General features: G+C 41.6%; 1 protein-coding gene across 1 annotated transcript in view; it reads right to left on the bottom strand.

The window, feature by feature from the left end:
* LOC310781356 (SH3 domain-binding protein 4) overlaps positions 1-15,406 on the bottom strand; it is a 37,357-nt gene extending 21,951 nt beyond the window's left edge. Inside the window, exons 1-2 of the mRNA XM_083641968.1 lie at positions 15,202-15,406; positions 12,187-14,543 (exon numbers count right to left, since the gene is read on the bottom strand). Of these exons, the coding sequence (XP_083498094.1) occupies positions 12,187-14,543; positions 15,202-15,325 (2,481 nt within the window). The 5' untranslated portion in view covers positions 15,326-15,406. The remainder of the gene's footprint in view (positions 1-12,186; positions 14,544-15,201) is intronic.
* Positions 15,407-20,161: the final 4,755 nt, after the last annotated feature.

The raw sequence follows: 20,161 nt of genomic DNA on the forward strand, positions 1-20,161 counted from the left end.
GGAAGCTCCCATTTACCGTATTACCGTAACATTTCAACAAAACAACATAACACAACACCACCATTGTTTATTTTTACAGTGCACACAGTGTCCGCGGTGTGGTGAAAAGAGGGCAAGAGAGGAAATTAAAACAGAAGTGGATTTATAGTTAGAAAGAGTGCTAAAAAAGAGAGATTTTATTTGTATTTTTTTTTTTTTTTTCTGAAAAAATCCATAGATAAGACGCACCGTTATATAAGCCGCAGGGGCCAAAAAACGGGAAAAAAGCCGCGGCTTATAGTCCGGAATTTACGGTATACATAATCACTTGTTCACTTTGTCAAATGTGTAAGACGGTCAAGTTCACTCTCTAACACCTACATACCAAAAGTTAGTCTGTGCAAAGTCACCTCTGGAAAACACAGAGATAGTCATTTTCAGTTCTATGAGGTCACAGGTAATGATAACCTGTGTGAATAATTTGGAATGAATAAATTATACTTTTTCATTGCAAATACAGACTCCTGCCGTAAGCAAGATTTTTCATGTAAAAAAATAAAAAAAATACAGCCAATTTATCGGCCTGAATAAATCACACGGCAATTAAAAAGACCGACCCATTTATTTCTATGGGACTATCCACACCAAAGGGGAGGGAGGGGGGGGGGGGGGGGGGGGTATGGAGGGTTCAGATTTGGTGTGGATGGATAGGCTGATAGAGATAAATGCTTTATTTGTATTTCTTTTTTATTGCCGTGCATTTTATTTGTACAGATAATTTAAATCACTAAATATGGCTCTAATAGATAGGAGCACTGTACCCCGACTGAGATGCCATAGATTCACTCCAATTAAATCCTTGTGTTGTTACTGTAGTATGGACATTGGTGGGAAATCCAATTCTTGTCTCCTTATTGAAACAGAGAAAACTGGACTCAGCCATGTTAGATCTTTTTCTCTCTTGTATCTTTTGTATGCAGCATCACAGACATTTTAAAGATGATTGTTTTGGCATTTTGCCTATTTATTGGATAGGAAAGTAGGTAGACATGAAAAGTAGGCAGGGGTCTAGAGCAAAATGGTTGCATATGCGACCAGTTTTTGAGAGAGTGCGAGTTAAAATGTCACACGATCGCATTCATGTGAGTGCATGATAATCATTAGGCTGTTTTGGTGGCCCTCACAACCGTGTTTTTTTGTTTTTGTTTTCCCCGCAGGGCTTTTATTTTGAAAGGAAAATGTGCTTCGGCAAGTCAGGACAAGCCTGGACATGTGGCAAGTTTCACTGAATTTCAGCTTTAGAGGCTACTGGGAGTTCAAAATAACTGACGACGAAGAGACCTGAGTGCGGAGCTTGCCGCACATTTCTGAAGTGCAGGCTGGCAGGGAGAGGACCCGCCCTACTCTGCCTCTGATTGGCTCTGATTGGTGGCTGTCCATCTCCTTTGCTGTGAAACAATTGCACCCATTTTTAGGGATGCACAATATATCTGCAACTGCAATCATATTATATTATTATATTATATATTGGTATCGGCCGATGTTAGTAATTTTTTTATATATTGGGTATCGGTCCGATGAGCAAAATAAAAGCAATGTTAATAGTGGTTATCGGTATTAGCAAAAGTTTTCACATTGAGAGGAAACAATGTAAATCTATAGGCTTTTCCAAATGTTTTGGAAGTAAAGAAAGACATAACTTTTTCAAATTCACAGCGCTTACGTTTGCGTTTTTCAGTATAGTACAACATTTTATGATCATAGAAACTTGTTTTATACAGATCATATCTTGACAATGGAAGCTAATGCACGTCGGAGGAGATCATATCGACATCTGTAAAATATCAGTTATCGGCCATAACAGCAATGCTAATATCCGTTATCAGCCAAAATTTTCATACCTGTTTAGTGTTTACCTATTCTGTAGCGACGTTTGTCATGCTATTTGTTTGGGTAGAAAAGCCCAAGAAGACACTTGGTGGGTGTTATTCCCCTTCCAAATTGACTGGTTAGACAATGTCATATAAGTATGCACACTGCACTCTGGTAATGTAACCGATGGGTATGAACAAGGGTAGGACAACGATAAATATAATTAAAACTTAGAAAGGCTTTTTACCTGGGCACTTCAATCAGACTACCCAAAGTAATACACCCTTTCATTCAGTCAGCACGTTTATTGCAGGGGGTGACTGACGTTTCGACAGCTGTCTGTCTTCCTCAGAGTCAAGGCTCTGAGGATGAATGAGTACTGCTCATGTTATCCTTACTGGTTTGAAGTCGAGCCATCTAATAGGCAGGGATTTAGACCTGGGACATCAGTAGTGCTGCTCTGGATCCCAAGGAATTGGAATTTGGACAAGTCATTACAAACGTGTGACATAAGTATTCTCTTCTCGTCTTCTATTATACAGCAAGGACTAAATAACATCATCCAACTAAACAAGAATCTGGGTCATCCAGTGTAAATGTGTAAATACTCAAATTAACTCATATTTTCAACTGTAATTGTTGTCATTTGTAAAAACAGGATCTAAATGTTTTCATAATAATGCAAAAAAAATCTCACAGGCCTATGGGGGATAGGGGGAGTGCATTAGTTTAGAGCCATTCTAATTTCCTTCCTGACTGGCTGTGACATAACTAATGCCACAGAAATAACAACACTCTTCATCGTTAGCAGCAGCTGCAAACACACATTACATTGAGGCGCGCGTGCACACGCACACACACGCGCGCGTGCACAAACACACACACACACACACGTGCGTGCACAAACACACACAAACACACTCACACGCACGCACGCACACACGCACACACACACACACACACACACACACACACACACACACACACACACAATGACATGGGGGTTTTCTGGGAGGGACATGGGAGGGACATCCTGTTCATATATATGTCACCTGCAAGACTCCTGAGCTCAGATGACAGATGTGGTTAATAGTAGAGACAATTGAGTGCAGGCTAACAGGAATAGAACCTGGCTGGAAAGCTAACCTGCAGGCTAACAGGAATAGAACCTGGCTGGAAAGCTAACCTGCAGGCTAACAGGAATAGAACCTGGCTGGAAAGCTAACCTGCAGGCTAACAGGAATAGAACCTGGCTGGAAAGCTAACCTGCTATTAAAGACTGAGTGACAGAGCTCCAAGCTCCTTGATGGTCTGAATTCAGTTATGCAGAACCTACTGTTGCTCCAAGGAAAGAATAATGAAGGTATTTCTCATCTGTAACTGCAAGGGTCACAAGCAAAGACCAAGTCATGGTCCATATTCAGAAACAGCAATAAACCTAATTATTATGGTGCACTATGGTTTAGGGATGGGCATTTCTAGCAAGAACACTAGTCGAAAGTCGCTTTTCGAATTTTATATGGTCTCCCCTGATTCTAAAGTATAGAGTATAGTTGAATCGCTTGGTTTGACCAAAACAATTTTTATAAGCATTTTATGCAAGGTCTATGGAAAAATGAATGGCGGATGAAATTCCATGCACAGGGAGAGTGGGTGACTTTGGCACTCTTATTGTCAATAGGCAGCCAGACCTACGTTAGCCGTTAGCAACGTTAGCATTAGCGTAGCGCCGAGATGGCTCAGGGAACGGTAGACAGAATATCAGCTTTTCTTCATGCAGTAACAAGCCTTGAAACCTTTTCCTTGTGGCTGAGTGTTGCTGTAATATAGACAGTTTAATACCATTTCTACTACATTTCTAGCATTTCTAGAGCTACTGGGTGCGGCACTGCTGTCAGCTGAGCCTAGAGCCGTTCTGCTCCAGTGTGGTGCGCAGCTCCTACGGCAACGTCACATTGACAAACGGAGTCATTCTTAAAGGAGAATTTCGGGTTTTTTTTAACCTGGAGCCCTCGCCTCACATTAATTATTATCTGACGACTCACCCAGTGTTCTCCGCAGCGTTTTTGTCCGTCTTAGGCGTTGTTTTGCGATCAATAGTGTGCAAGCCAGTCCTAGAATGGAGCTCCGTGGGGGCCACGTGGCAGCGTGCTTTTCATCCATGTAAATAGTTTTATTCCCGTTTTCGACCCATATCGTGGATGAAAAGCACGCTGCCACATGGCCCCCACGGAGCTCCATTCTAGGACTGGCTTGCATACTATTGATCTCAAAACAACGCCTAAGACGGACAAAAACGCTGCGGAGAACACTGGGTGAGTCGTCAGATAATAATTAATGTGAGGAGAGGGCTCCAGGTAAAAGAAAAACGAAATTCTCCTTTAAAGGGACAGGTGCGGGTAAAAAATATATATATATATAAATAATAATAAAAAAACGATTTTCGACTTTCAATAATTGAAGAGAAACTCCGCACATCTTTCAGGACAGGTGCGTCGGGCAAAGACAAAAAAGTCCGTAATTAAAGTTCTCTATTTAAGCCGGGTTTCTCACCTCTGCTAAATGTTTGTTTGAAAAAGGTCGGTGACTGAAACGTCACGTCACATTAAAACAAATTTGATTGCAACTTAACAGTGTGCGGGTATGGGCTGATATATGTGCCACCTCAAATTGAATTTGAATTGCTCAACTTGAATTCGAAATTTTTCATTTTGAATTTGAATTGCTCTTTTTGAATTCGAAACTTTTCATTTTGAAATTGAATTGCTCTATTTGAATTCGAATTTTTTTATTTTGAAATTGAATTGCTCTATTTGAATTTGAATTGCTCTATTTGAATTAGAATTTTTTCATTTTGAAATTGAATTGCTTTTATATTTTGAATTTTTTATTTTTTAATGTGAGTTGAAAAACTGAATCTGAATAGCATAATTTTAAACTGAATTTATTTGCTTTGAAATTATTCAGTTTCCACATTCCTATTTCAAAATTCAATTCAAAATTTTCAGAATCTTGTGTTCAAAAATTTCAACATGTGTGTGCGCCATCCGGGTCCTTCAAGGAGGAAGAGGAGGAAGGAGGAAGAGCAATCGAGCGCTGATTGACCTAACTCCTTTTTGGCCGAGGCACCACACACCCACTCCCGCTAGAACTATTTGGTCTTGTTGTATTCAGGTCCGCTACAATCATAGAAGACCACTTTGAGTTGAACAAGGATGTTTATACAGTATATATCATTGAACAGTACATGACAGCGAATCTCGTGAACCCGGAACTGATCCTCCCCCGACCCCGTGACATCATCAACAGGTCAACATCATGTACTGAGATTACACCTTACACCACAGGTCTTTGCTCCCACGGATGTATTAAATTAGCCACCCGCCAGTCTTTCCATTGTCTGCTCATCATCATGGACGAGAGGACACCAACCACGGTAAATACCAACTGGTTACCATGTATTTTCACCGGCATAACGTAACGTAGCTACACCAGCTGAGCTTGTTTCTGTGGCGCTTAGCCTAGTTGGCTAGCTAGCCAACTAGCTAGGCTAACTGCCACAGAAACAAGCTACGGATTGATGTGTGATTTCCAGGTAAGAATAAACGCACAATGTTGAGCATTTACATTACATGTTATTCACAGGTATATGCCACACTATATATTATCTCAGAAACTAGCGTAATTGTGTTTGGTAAGATAAAGACATTTGATAAATGAATGAATTTTCCTTGTAGGCTGTAGCTAGAACAGTATGTTGCTGTATAGCTAGCGAGGTGGAGGTAACGTTAACGTTAGCTAGATTAGGCTACGGTAGCATTATCGATCTAATGAATTCTAGCCGTAAACATTTCAGAAGCTAGGTTAGCAACGCTGGCCACACATGTAACATACAGTAACTACTATGTTTTCTCTTATTAGAGATTCCAAGAAGAGAGAACATTGCCTCTGGCGATGACTAACTGTGACGGTGGGATGGGGAACAGGACAACTGCTAGCTGTGTCTATCACAAACCTGCAGACTGCAGCAGATACCTGCAGATTTGGAGAGATGTTCTGCAACCACCATACTCTTGTGTCTCCATGCTACTACACATCATTTTGCTCCTTGTATGGGATGAAGACCCGTCGTTGACGTTGGGGAAGACAGCTTTTATGTTGTAGCCACTTTGAGTCCAGTTTTTGTTGATGTGAGTAATGTTCAGATAGAGGGATGCTATTTACTATCTAGCTGCTGTCACTATGCATTATCAAATACCTACATAAATCAAATCCAGTCAAGAACATAGGGTCTGCATGGGAAAATATGTAATTTAAAAATGGAAAGCATGTAGGAACCCTGCCAATCATCTTGCATATTGATATTTGTGGCTGTGAAGAACAGTCTTAATCTATACAGTGATATGCAGGCTATCATTAAATTTTATAAAACATGTACAGTACTTGTTAGTAGTTTCATGTTTGGTTTTACCTGTAATAAATAAGGACATTTATATATGTGCCTTTTATTTACCATCACAGCATAAATGACAATGCATAACCCCTCCTAATGTGATGTCAGAAAATCTAAGTAATTATGCATGACATTACATTTCAGGGCATAGAATATTTTTTTTATTCCAAAATAACAGATGTGGGACACAATCAATTAACTATTCATACTGTTTGCAACAGTAACATTTACAGTGCTGAATAATGGAGTTGCATGAATATGAGTGTGCACTGATGATGTGGCCTGCAAAGATGGGTTAGTGTTAGTGACCGGCAGCATTTAATTTAGAAATGTTATAGTGGAACCTACATAGAAAGAAGTTTTACCTGGGCACTTCACAGACTGCCTGGAGTAAAGACATATGGAGCACTCTTTTCTGTCTGCACGTTTATTAATAGGGGCTGAGTGACATTTTGACAGGTAATCTTCTAGTCTTCTTCAGAGTCAAAAATACTTCAATGTTAGACTTTTTTAAATGTTAGTTGTACAAAATCCCCCCACCAGTTCAGCCCCACCTAACCAGCCACACCTGGGGCCCTGATTGAGCTGCACATGGGCTCAATAAAGGGTGGTTGATTGGGTGAAGCTCAGTAGGCCATGTATGCTGTTGAGAGGAGGCTGCTCTGCTCTGTTCTTCCCAATTGATTGTCCATGTGCAGATGCATCGTTTGAAGTGTTAGTTTATTATAGTTAGTTCCTTTGAATATTGATTGAGTATTTGATTTGAATTAGATTTATTATATTACTTTACAGTTTAATTTGTTTTCCCTTGTTTGATCAAATCCTTTGTTAATACCTTGTTTGTCTTTTAGGCCAAATCATCTGTCCACATGATTTTCCATCATTAATCAAGGGATTTGGTTTGTAAATAAAAACCCTGGCATTAGTTCCTCTGAATCCTCCTCATTCCACCTGGATGTCTCACTTGCTGAGGCTACACCTGTAACCTCCACCTTTACAGTTTAACACAGTGTTAGTGTCAGAGGTATGCACCTTGCTGCTACAAACTGAACATTTTCTAGTTGGAAAAAATAAGATTACTATATACTATAATTAATTGGGCTATATTTCATATGCTACATTTCAAAAGACAATCTGTGACGACATGTTTCCTGTCACACCTAGCCCTCATTCGCAGCTTGACAGAAAACGTTGTTCAGGCTCTGGAGATCTGGGATGTACTGGTAGTCCTTTATCAATGCTCTCCAAAACACATCCTACAGGAGAACATAAAACTGTTATTCTTTGCAATTCTTTTAAAAATCAATGCTAAAACATTTTAGGTTAAAATATTGACACGAGTAACTGGTGAGCTGCAGATGATGTAAACGTTTGTAATAAATGTTATCTCTTCTACTTCAACCTCTGTCTAGTCTGGTCAATTATAGGACAAGATACACTTAGCCTACTGTAACACAGTCTTGGGGTTTGTCTTCCTTGTCTAGAATGGACACAAGGCCACTACTGCAACAGCAGCCTTATGTGCAGGGTGAGAATCTAGCACTGCAGCTAAATGCTGGTGAAATACTAAAGTGGCTGGTAGATTTAAGACGCAAAATAATTAATTTCCCACTCTGGTAACGTCCAACATGGTGTTAGCTGTAGCCTAACACCAGCAAAGAGACAACTTGTGTGATGACAATTCATTTAACACTAGCCAGTTGCCAATATTGACTGCATCAAAGATGTAGCAAAGTAGTATTACTATTACTATTAAAACGATTATGAATTATATTCGCTAAACATTATCTCAACAGACTTACCAGCGGCTTCGTTCTGTGATGCGTTTGTTATGGTTTGTTCACACTTCCTATACGTCCTGTTTGCGGGAATATCATTGGCTGATTCAAGTCATGTGACGCTAAAACGAGCATTTGATTGGTTTTTGCGATAGCACTGCCATAACGTTTCCCTGATCTAATAAGTTACGTTTTCATTAAACTGCGTTCGATTTGAGGCTGCCAACAAACGGAATCGTGTTCAGAAGAATTTTATTTAGTTCATATGAAAAAAGCATCTAACCTCAAAATGGGGATCGATCATCTCAAAAACGAAAGCAGATAGCAGCCTTCGGCCCCTCACCTAAAAAGGAGTTCGGTCAATCTGCGCTCGATTGCTCTTCCTCCTTCCTCCTCTTCCTCCTTGAAGGACCCGGATGGCGCACACACATGTTGAAATTTTTGAACACAAGATTCTGAAAATTTTGAATTGAATTTTGAAATAGGAATGTGGAAACTGAATAATTTCAAAGCAAATAAATTCAGTTTAAAATTATGCTATTCAGATTCAGTTTTTCAACTCACATTAAAAAATAAAAATTTCAAAATATAAAAGCAATTCAATTTCAAAATGAAAAAATTCGAATTCAAATAGAGCAATTCAAATTCAAATAGAGCAATTCAATTTCAAAATAAAAAAATTCGAATTCAAATAGAGCAATTCAATTTCAAAATGAAAAATTTCGAATTCAAAAAGAGCAATTCAAAATGAAAAATTTCGAATTCAAGTTGAGCAATTCGAATTCAATTTGAGGTGGCACATATATCAGCCCATATGCGGGACTCTTTTTTCACTAAACATGACTTTCAATAATAAAAGTCGATCTTGATGATAAAAATGATTATTCGAATATTCGAAATTCGTTGCCCATCACATCTAAAAATGAATCCCTCTTGTGCAATGATTGGATATAGATAGCAGATATTAAAGCTGGGAGGTGCACTAGCTCCGCTCCCTTCTGCTCAGCTTGCCAAACACTTGGTTTTTGTTAAGTAATGACTGGGAGAGCAGCTGGCAGGGCAACGCAACATGATCAATCTCAGCTGCTGCTCTTAAGGAGCTCCGTATTCCCAGAAAAGTTGACATTGAGGCTGCAAGCTTGTTACTTATTATTATTACTGTTTGCCGCAAGAGGCTTTTGTCTGACTCAAAAGGAAGTACTGGTAACTGATTATTTTGTGTCATGTTATTCCTATGGTCTAGGACAATCAATATTTGGGAACATAAACCACAATCGTAAAAAGCCAAGAAGCAGGGACTGAAAGCGAATCATTTGGAGCTATCTTGTAACGAATAATTTGAATTATGCAACTATAACAACACTACTACTACTATTACTGTAATACAAAAATACAACACATATATATATATATATATATATATATATATATATATATATATATATATATATATATATATATGTTTGCTATGTTTAGTATAAGGTTTAAAGTATTGCATGAGAATTCATCACTCATCGCTGCTGTCTATGGCTTGCAGCAAGGGTTCAATATGTGGTCATTATTATTAATATATGCAAAATCTTTACATCTTGGTTTAGTATTTAAGGATGTATATAATCAATGTCAATAAATATGCCTCGATGCATAGGCAATGCATCTCTGCCTGAGAATCAGCAGAATTGGGGACCCTGAGGGAGACACAGTGATCATTTTATAATATGCGTATACACACTGCTGCTGATGATCACTTTCTTCATGAACTATCAAAGTAGCGTAGATGAGAACGCATCCAGACATTTGAGCACAAGGCAGCTCTTTCAGAAGACCGCAACCCTTTGATTTGGTTCTTTCTTCTAAAAATAGACTCCCATCCACGTCAAATGACACAGCAGCAAATCATACAAGATTGTTTTCTGTGACAGAGAAAACAGTTCATTTGCAAGAGGGGAGAGAGCTGAGAGGATTTCATCTGACAGTCTATACGCACTAAGCCTAAAGCCCACCCAGCACGACAACATCCATTCTAATCAGAGGACAAAAACGGAATTACTCCCGCGATGCTTCTAAATGGCACAAACAGCGTATTTGTCAGCTCAACAACAAAAACGCGTAGCAATTGCCAATGTGCTAGATTGGTGCATCATGCGTTGGTTGTTCCTACAGCAACCAGTAGTTTTGCTGTGACTGACACTGGAAACTTGAAAGCACTGTGCTGATCTACACTCAGCAATGAATTGTACAGTACTAACCCTCAGAAATGGCATAACTTCAGACACCACGTCGTATTCTGTTCTTTTCCATACTGCCGTTCCACTGTGTCTATAAATGCTTCTAACTAGTGTTTACAACCCCATGTAAATTACAGTGCGTATGTCCCATCTTACTTTGGAGCCTGTTCTGCTGTGCTAGAAGAAGAAGAAGAAGAAGAAGAAGAAGAAGAAGAAGAAGAAGAAGAAGAAGAAGAAGAAGAAGAAGAAGAAGAAGAAGAAGAAGGCACTAGGAATGCTCAGCCAGTACTACAGTTCACTACACTTTTCAAAGATAACAATTTCACAGTGGAATCACAAGTACTGTAAAAACAGTGTTAAAAAACCGATGTTTTACGACACCTTGAGCCCCAGCTGCAAGTCGTACTTTGATGCGAGAGGAGCTGCAAGTCGTACTTGATGCCAGAGGAGCGTTCAATATGTATGCTAAGCATCTCGAGGTGGGAATTGCTGGAGGCAACAGTGACAATCACTGGCCTGAAGACAGAATACAATGATGGAGCAGAAAGAGTTGTTTGCACGTTTCTAGAGTACAGAGCTCAGCATTTTGTCTGTGTTTGAAGAGAAGCTGAATACTGAAAAGGGAACAGTATGAAGCATTGACACATGACAAACATTTATATCTGGGGTTATGGCCTCCTGTCTGCTGTGGACATCTGTTCTCTCCGCAAGGGAGGCTTCAAGTCAAATCCCTACTATTGCATAACTGGGCTAAATAATAGAAATATATTCTAACGGAAGGAGAGGAGTAGAGCTGCAACGATTAGTTGGTTACTCGATGAGAGTCGATTGACAGAAAATTGATCACCAATTATTTAATGTGAATATTTTCTGGTTTCTTCTATGACAGTAAACTGATTTCGGGTTGTGGATTGTTGGTCAGGACAACAGACGATATTTGAGGATGTCATATTGGGCTTTGGTGGAAAGTGATCGACATGTTTCACCATTCTGTGACATTTTATAGACCAAAGTAGAGGAAATAATGGACAGGTCGATCGATAATGAAAATAATCGTTAGTTTCAGCCCTAGAGGGGAGAATGCTTTCTGAAACACAAACTGAGACATACTATTATGATTGGTATGAGAGCAGAAGTATAACCTTGTGATTTTACTGTTGATCTACACATAAAAAAGCACCTGTGGCTTCATATTGAAGCCTGTCACTGAGAGGTTATGACCTTTAGTCACACGTCCTTGAGCCTGCATATTATCTGCCCATAGTAAATGCCACTTCCAAAATCACTTTACCGACAAGACTTGGGATCTGTTTCATTAGGCCTTTTTGACGGCCCTGTTATTATATTTTTAAGACTATGACTGGTATGTGGAGGCTTAGATGAAGACAGAGGATTAACAGAGCAGCCGGAGCGATCAATTGGATTTCTAGGTGCAGCATGCACACACTGCACTGCACTCCTATTGAGTGGAACTCAAGGGACAGAGGCTTGGGCGGGGCGGGGACGGACTCCGGCTAAATATTCTGCTGCTCTCCACAACTCTGAGGCCCCCATTAGACCCAGAAGCCTACACAGCATTTATTGACTGTGCACTGGAGCATAGCCTCAAGCAGGTGTAGGCAGATAACAGATGGAGGCTACAATTGTGTTAAAAAGAGAGAAAAGAGTCTGCTGCCAGAAAGAGACAGACAGACAGACAGACAGACACACACAGACAGACAGACAGACAGACAGACAGGACAGCACACATGCAACCAACAAGCAAAAGTTAAAACGGGGATGGGCAATTCACATTTTCTCAAAATCCATAACTCAGACAAAAAATGCAAAGTCACTGCAACAAAAGAGGGAGAGAGATGCCAAGGCTATAACTTACAGTCAAGAGTTCTTTCTGGAAGGACTTCCTCTCCTTGCTCTCTGCATTGTTGCAGTCCTCTTTCAGCTTCTCCAGCACAGAGGCGACCCTCTCAGGTTCGCTGTCGAGCTCCGTGCGGCAGAAGTGGGTCAAGGGCAGGTTGCTGTAAGCCAGGGCGTCTGCAAACGCTCGCCAGTTGCCGATGTTCTCCATCAGTACAGTTCTGACCGAGGCGTAGATGTAGGTGAGGAATTTGCAAGGCCTCAGGATCTGCTCCAGTAACAGTGTCGTGGTCAGGTCGGGCCCACTGAAGTAAATGGGCTTCACTTTGCCAACCACTAGAACATTCTTTGCATGTACAAGTCCCGTCTTGCCCTGGTAATATCCAATGTACCATTCTTTGGTCCACAACTGACCCTTCAGCTTGATCTTCTCCTCGCTTAAGAGAGCGACAAAGTCTCCTTTTTTGTACTCTAATAAGTACTGGTTTTTCGTCTGGCGGATGACTGTTTTGATGAGTTTTCCAAACTTCAGGTTGTTGATTCTCCTGTCCTGGAAAACAGGGTACTTGGTGGCAATGGCAAGAGGAGACAAGACTATCTTACCCACTTCCTTCTTCTTCAGGAAGCGCCTTTGCACGGACGTCTTTGGACCCGTCTTGGGTGGTGGTGTGGGTGTCTGAACACAAAATTGTGCCAGTATACAATCTTGGTCATCTTTGATCTGGACCCTCATGGTGAAATCTGAAACGTCGTCAGTGTTGCGAGAGGCAATGACATAGACAAGTCTGCTAACCTTGCCCAGTTTGACCTGGAAACCCCTGACCACTCTGGCCTGCTCGGTAGCCTTGACCTCATAGTTGGCCATATTGGAGTAAACCCCAACACGGAGGTCCTGGGGTCTGGACAGGACAAACTGGTGTTTGCCCCAGAGCTGCAGTGCTACTGGTGGAGTAGACTGTGCCTGCTTTCCTACCTCACTCACCAGTAATGTCTTTGGGGCACAGTCATGGCCAAAGATAGCCACAACAGTTTTGAAGGATGGGTGAATATGCTTTGGACCATACACTCCTAGGGTGATCTTTTTGACTACATGCTCCCAAACTGTGGAGTCTGGTGATAGCGATTGGGACTGAGCCACGACACACACATACATGCATGGTTCAAGGTTATCCAGGCACACCTGGACTGTGTCTCCATACATGTATGCCTGGGGAATGGGCGTATAGGGGCCCTCTTTACAGTCACTCCTGACACACATGACCTCTGTTGTCTGCCTGCTCTCCATTTTCACTACGACTGACACTTTCATCTCCAGGGTAACGGTGGTTTTGGTCTCCATGTTGCTGAGTTTGATCTCTACCACGGGGCTGACTGTGGTGCAACGGTCATTGTTGAGCTCCAGAGGTGGATCCAGGAGAGCTTTCATAGAGATCTGCTGGGTGTCTCCAGGAGCCACATGGCCCTCAGGTACGTGGATACTGATGCTGGTGTCCGGGAGCTGGACGGCCCCTCCGGAGCTGTCTAGCCGACACACTATGTTGGTCTCCACCGGCTGCGTTTGGCCCCAGCCAGGGTTCTGACCCAACGAGTCCAAGTCGTGGCAGGACCTGGCCAGCTTGCGATGACTGAGCCACGCGGTCCTGAAATCCTCTCTGCTCTGGAACTGTTCTGGTGCCGGGGCTTTGAGGCCTCCAAAGAAACCAGAGGAAACCTGAGGACCGTCAGACTGAGCCTGTAGGGTGGACAGCTCAGACAGACTGTAGGACCGCTTACTTCTAAAAAACGGGTTGTCCCTGCGCAACGTTTGCCCCACTCCTACAATGGGATTAATGGGTTCAAAAATGCCACTCCCCAAACCATTAATGTTGACAGTACTGCTGGTAGAGTTTGGTGCTGACGGAGCCAGGGTGTCAAACAGAAGTAGGTCTACCGATTTCTCATTACTGTTCTGATCAAGTGGACTCTGAAGTCCCCCATGGAGAAAAGGGTTGGTAGAGGTGTGGGTTGTTGTAAAAGGATTTCCATTTTGGAGCGTGTTGGGTTTCAGAATCAGCCCGGTCCACTCTCCTAGAAGGTCCATTTCTGTGGCTGCCTCCTCATTACTGTCTCCAATAGTGTCAATCATCCCACTGTCACTGAAGGAGGAGTCTCTGAAGTTGATCGGCTCTACGTACGCTGAAGGGATGTAACCCATCTCTGTGTTGTTGTGTGCGTACCACCACTCTCCTCCCGACGTGTCCAGAACATACAGACGGTCCCCTTTGCAGAACTTCAGGGTGGTAAAGCTGGACGGGCAGTAATCCTTAATGGCTACAACTTCCCTGGCAGTGCCAAAGGAGGCGGTAGCATCCAGCCTTAAGGTACTGGGAGAAGGCACTGGAGAAAAAGCACAAAATAATGTCAGGTCAAAATTAATGTAGAAATGACTCATTCAATGTATTACCGTAAATTCCGGACTATAAGCCGCACCGGTGTATAAGCCGCACCTGCAAAGTTGACTATTTTTTTCTTATATAAGCCGCACCGGACTATAAGCCGCGGGTGTTTTAATGGTATTTTTTTTTTTTATTGTGTTTTAATGTTTAATTACCATATGTAAGGGTTCATGCACAGAGGGGATTGTTGGGAAAGAGATGGCTGTTTGAGGAAGCTCCCATTTATTAACATTTCAACAAAACAACATAACACAACACCACCTGTGTTGTTTTTTACAGTGCACACAGTGTCATACAGTGTCATACAGTGTGGTGAAAAGAGGGCAAGAGAGGAAATTAAAACTTATTATAGTTATATAGGATTTATAGTTAGAAAGAGTGCTAAAAAAGAGAGATTTTTTTTTTTTTTTTTTTGAAAAAATCCATAGATAAGCCGCACCGTTATATAAGCCGCAGGAGCCAAAAAAGGCCAAAAAACGGGAAAAAAGGTGCGGCTTATAGTCCGGAATTTACGGTAGTTAAAATAGCGCATTTTTTTTAAACCTTGCAAAGTTGCGCTTTCATTTAAAAAACAAATACGTTTTGTTATAGCAGCTAACCTTTGACATCAGTGAGACTGGCTTCTGACACTCCGTCGCTGAGATCTATGAGCGTCCCCTCTGACTTGCAGCGAGGGAGAGAAATGTTGTTATTGGTGGTGGCCCTGATTCGATGGGCGGCCATTGTTGGTCCTTTCCCTGTGCGCCAACCTGTGTGTTCAGGTTGCCCTCCTCCAACCTGTGTGTTCAGGTTGCTCTCCTCCAACCTGTGTGTTCAGGTTGCTCTCCTGGCTTCCCTGTGTGTTCAGGTTGCTCTCCTGGCTTCCCTGTGTGTTCAGGTTGCTCTCCTGGCTTCCCTGTGTGTTCAGGTTGCTCTCCTCCAACCTGTGTGTTCAGGTTGCTCTCCTGGCTAACTAATGGCAGAGTTAGATGTCAACAGCCTCCCATGACCTCTGGAAGAAACAGGAAAAAAAAGTAATTATTATTAACAGTTTGCCATAGCCTGCTCCTCAAAAGCCAAATTCAGCCAAGGCAACAGGTGGAGACACTTCAGCTGCTGAACACTAAGAAACCTCAACATGGTGTGCTGACTGAAAATAATTTAGGCTACTCAACTTAGTTTATGTTATGAAAATGTAATAATCTGATAAAAAAAAAAAAGCTCAGATATTGCGCTCAGTATGTGGTAACTGTGCCTGAGCCAAGTTTGATCTAAATTTGTTTTGGCTCTCTGGTAAATTCTGCTATTACTGCACGTACCTCCCTTTGGCTACAAGCCCTCGAGTCATCACACAAAATGTGCCATGATACTGTACAGAACCTGTACTTGTTGTATACTTAACCTTTAACCTGTATTTTATAGTCTCATTAAACTGGCGTGATGCCTTGTGGTTTTAAAATGGAATCAGACTTGATATATGCTCACTAATGCAAATACAATGAAAACCAGCAATAGAGACAGAATGCAAATGAAGATGTGTGTGCTCATATATAAATGAAGTCAAGCAGCAGCTTCTTTTTTCACAAAAATAAAGATTCTGGATGAGGAACAATACAATGAATAGGATAGGGACTATAATTATATTATTCACTCAAATGTTTAAATACTACTAAATAATTATTAGTCCAGTTTTATTTCTAAAATACATTACAGTCAAATGTTGTGGTGTGTTGGGGAATTTCTAGGGTTATTAGTCAGGCGATTCCAGGTGATTTTTATTTTTAGCTACTCCAGGATGCATTATTGGAGTGAGTGAAACTACATTTAAAAACCTGTCAACCCCACAGCGCTGTGGTAGCACAATGTTGTTGTAACAAAATATTTAACTCATGTCTTGACTTGACTTACTGTAACTACAGCTAGAAAATCAGCCAACTATTTCCAGGTATGTCAAGTACAGCCACCATGTTGATTGACGCTTAATTGATTTGGACCATACTGCCTGGTCTATTTCCCTTATGCAGGGCTCTATAGGGGGCGGGGCTACGCTGCATAGAGTTACACATGAAATAAAGAACTAATTAACACACACAGCCCCAACTCTTATAATAAAGGTACCCCCAAATACATATTAAACTGAGAAAATTAAAGTGGAAACAGTCGTAAATTACGCTTAATCACGTTCACTAGGAGGTCTACATAGTCAGAGAGCATTCCCTGAGGTATATTATGGTAGACTTGCCTTTTTTTTAAGCCTGTCCTAGATTATTTAAGACATACAGTATAATGTTATGTTTGAGACAACATATTCCAACTCCCAATCTTCTAGCCTTGAAATCTGTATCCTGTCAATACTCGTTTTAATTTAAAAACCTTTTTCAATTTGCTGCTTCTCAGATTTCCAAACAGTGTTGCAAATCAACACAAACCAAGCCTTAAGGGCTAGTGTAAAAGGGACGTGCATAAGTTGTGTGTGTGTGTGTGTGTGTGTGTGTGTGTGTGTGTGTGTGTGTGTGTGTGTGTGTGTGTGTGTGTGTGTGTGTGTGTGCGTGCGTGCATCCTTGTGTTTGAATTGATCTCAATATAATTTGATACCCCAGCTCCCTCTCAGAGTTTGGCTCTAGATCAAAACCAGACTAACAGCACAGTAAGGGACTCCGAAAGCAATATCCCCCATATAAACAGAACAACAAATTATTTCAAGGAAGTGTTTTGGCAGGCAGATGTCTGACTAATTCCTGTCAGATGTCTTGACTTATGTTCATGGATTTAAGCAGACTCTAAGAGACACATGCCTTTTGGGTCCTATTTACAAACCTCCGACTGAAGATCTGACATACAGGATTAGGGATGCACGATATATCGGCAATCATATCGGTATCGGCAGATGTTAGTAATTGTTTTACATATCGGCATGGGTCCGATGTTGCAATGTTAATATCGGTTATCGGTATCAGCCAAAATTTTCACATTGAGAGGAAACTGTGGTAAATCTATGATTTATGGGCTTTTCAGAAATGCATTACTTTTTCAAATTCAGTGTTTACATGTGTTTTTCAGTATGTACCAAATTTTATTATTATAAAAATTTGTTTTTTAGAGAGATCATATCGACATCTGTAAATATCGGTTATCGACCATATCAGCAATGTTAATATCGGTTATCGGTATTTGCCAAAACGTTCATATCGGTGCATCACTATACAGGATCTACAGATTTTTTGTTTTTGTGATGACATCTGAAAACAAACTCTTAAAGTTTGCCTTTAAAAGAGCCACATTGGGCCATTTTGACCTGGGTTATTCAATAGAAATGATACATGTACACACTGGGTTTGTGCACTGATTATTTTCTTTTCTGTAAAGCCCAGTGTCCACCAGCTGCGGTACGACTCTGGTACGGCTGCTGAAACAGACTCTCACCAATGTTAATATATGGGCAACGTATGCGGTATGGCAAAGATTACGCAATTGTATTTTAGCCGGATCCGCATGCGTCTGACAAGATGACATGGGTGTGGGTCTGTTCAAGCAGCCGCACAGAGCCGTACCGCAGCTGGTGGACATGGGCCTTAAGAGCGTATAAATGTGAAAACCAGCCCTATGTGATGTCAAAGCCTAAATCAATAGTAATCTATTCTCGTACATTTTGAATATGTGCCAATAATAGCAACATAAATACAAAGTTATTGGAAAGGTGACAGTTTACAGGCTGATGTCACACTGGGGCTAGAATTCCCAGACCGTGCCTCAGTGTGTTTTGGCCCTCCTGAATACTTTGGCGATGACACTTGCCTCCTACCTTCCCCTCCGTCTGGGAGATGTGCTTTGCTTCACTGCGTCTCCTCTTGTTCAGGCCATACCAGTTGTGTTTGTGCACATTAGAAATGCCGGAGAGACATATTCTCTTACCCTTATTGTGTCAATGTAAATAAGAAGACTACAAAAGACAATACATGCAGGGCCAAGGCTGCCAACTGCAGATGTGGGTCAGTGGAACACAACGGTTCGAGAGACAGCAACGTACGACTGCAAGCTTTTCACCTCCAATTCATAATTCATAAGACAGATTGCATAGAGAGGGGAAGGGGACGGGGTTGATGATAGCCTTCTACTGACATCTTTCTTCCAGAGCACACATGACTCAAGTAGGCCAGCGTGGAGCTTTTCACTGCCTTACAACAACACTGCCAAACAAGAAGCTGTGTTAAGAGGCACAGTCACTCTACTAAATTCAGCTTTACCAAGGGTTGAAGGGGAACCTCTCAACCTGGACACTATTTTCCCTACATGTGGCGTCTCTAAGTGACTAATTGGGAGAACATTTTTTGAACTTATTGGTCCAGTATTCAGTCAGTGAGATGGCTTCAGCCCGGCAGCTGTGAATTTGACTTGGACCAGCAGGCTGCGCTCACCTGAGTTTCACTTGATACAGTCATTAAAGCTGCTGCCTGGTGGCAACTTTGGAGAAATGAGAAGGAATGTGTGAAAGCATACAACAAACAGAAACCCCCCTCCCCCTGCCCTCCAAACAAGGCTCAGACATTTAGCCTAGCTAGCAGCTTTGTATTATAATTACACATTTTTGACCATTTCGTTGCATTTGTTGTTAAGTTATTGGTAATAAAAAGAAGACACAAAATTACAAACTGATGGGAGCTTTCCCTGTGATGTCGACTCGCCATAAACATGATCATCAAGTAGATACTTGATTTTTTTTATATATATTTTTTTTTGCATGAAATAGGCTATATCAAATTTAAAGATACTGAATTTGGACATGATATTCATCAGCACAATATCCAGTCAACAGCTTCGATCAAAAAATATCATTATCTGTATCGGGCCTTCAAAAACACATAACAGGGGAACCCTAAAATCAATGTTGCTCAACTAATTACATCCTCATGTTACCATTTCCTCCCTTCACTTGTGGCCCTGATCTCTTTGAAGCAGGTTGGGGGGGTGGTGTACTGTAGGTTGGGTCCATCTGCCTGGACATAAAGCCTGGGTGGTCTGCAGCAGCTATCTAAACCCGGGGCTCTCGTCTTCTGACCACCCGGGAGCGTTTTTAACCCACCACCCCACCGCCAAACATCTAAATGGAACAATAGTGGGTGTGGCGACTTCTGCCATGTAAATCTGAGCAACCACTGTCAACAATTAAAGTCCGTCATGCAAATGAGCAAAGGTCGCCTGGTGGTAAGGAGACACTGGCTGAGGCCATTACAACTTCCGCAGTAATATAGCATGTCAAAAAGAGTCCCTCTGGACGTCTTTGATAGAATTTCTCCCCCAGTACAGCAGCCGCCCTCAGCCATTACCGCAGCTCGTTTGGTTGACATCATGTAATGTGGGGAATTAAAAGTGAACACCGCTTCATGCATCTGCTCAGGAATGTCCTTGGCACTAGTAATACAGCTGCTTTCATCGCTGTCTCAAACACATAGCGCTATATCACACGCCACACTGCTGCGTCACCCTTTAAATGCTGCCGTCAGTTTGACAGTGGTCGAGCGACCTGGCTACACCGTTTCAGGAGAACAGCATCTTTGCTTCGACGTGACAATCTGCTGCAAG

This window comes from Poromitra crassiceps, assembly GCF_964638095.1.
Source record: "Poromitra crassiceps genome assembly, chromosome: 8".
Lineage (NCBI taxonomy): Eukaryota > Metazoa > Chordata > Actinopteri > Beryciformes > Melamphaidae > Poromitra > Poromitra crassiceps.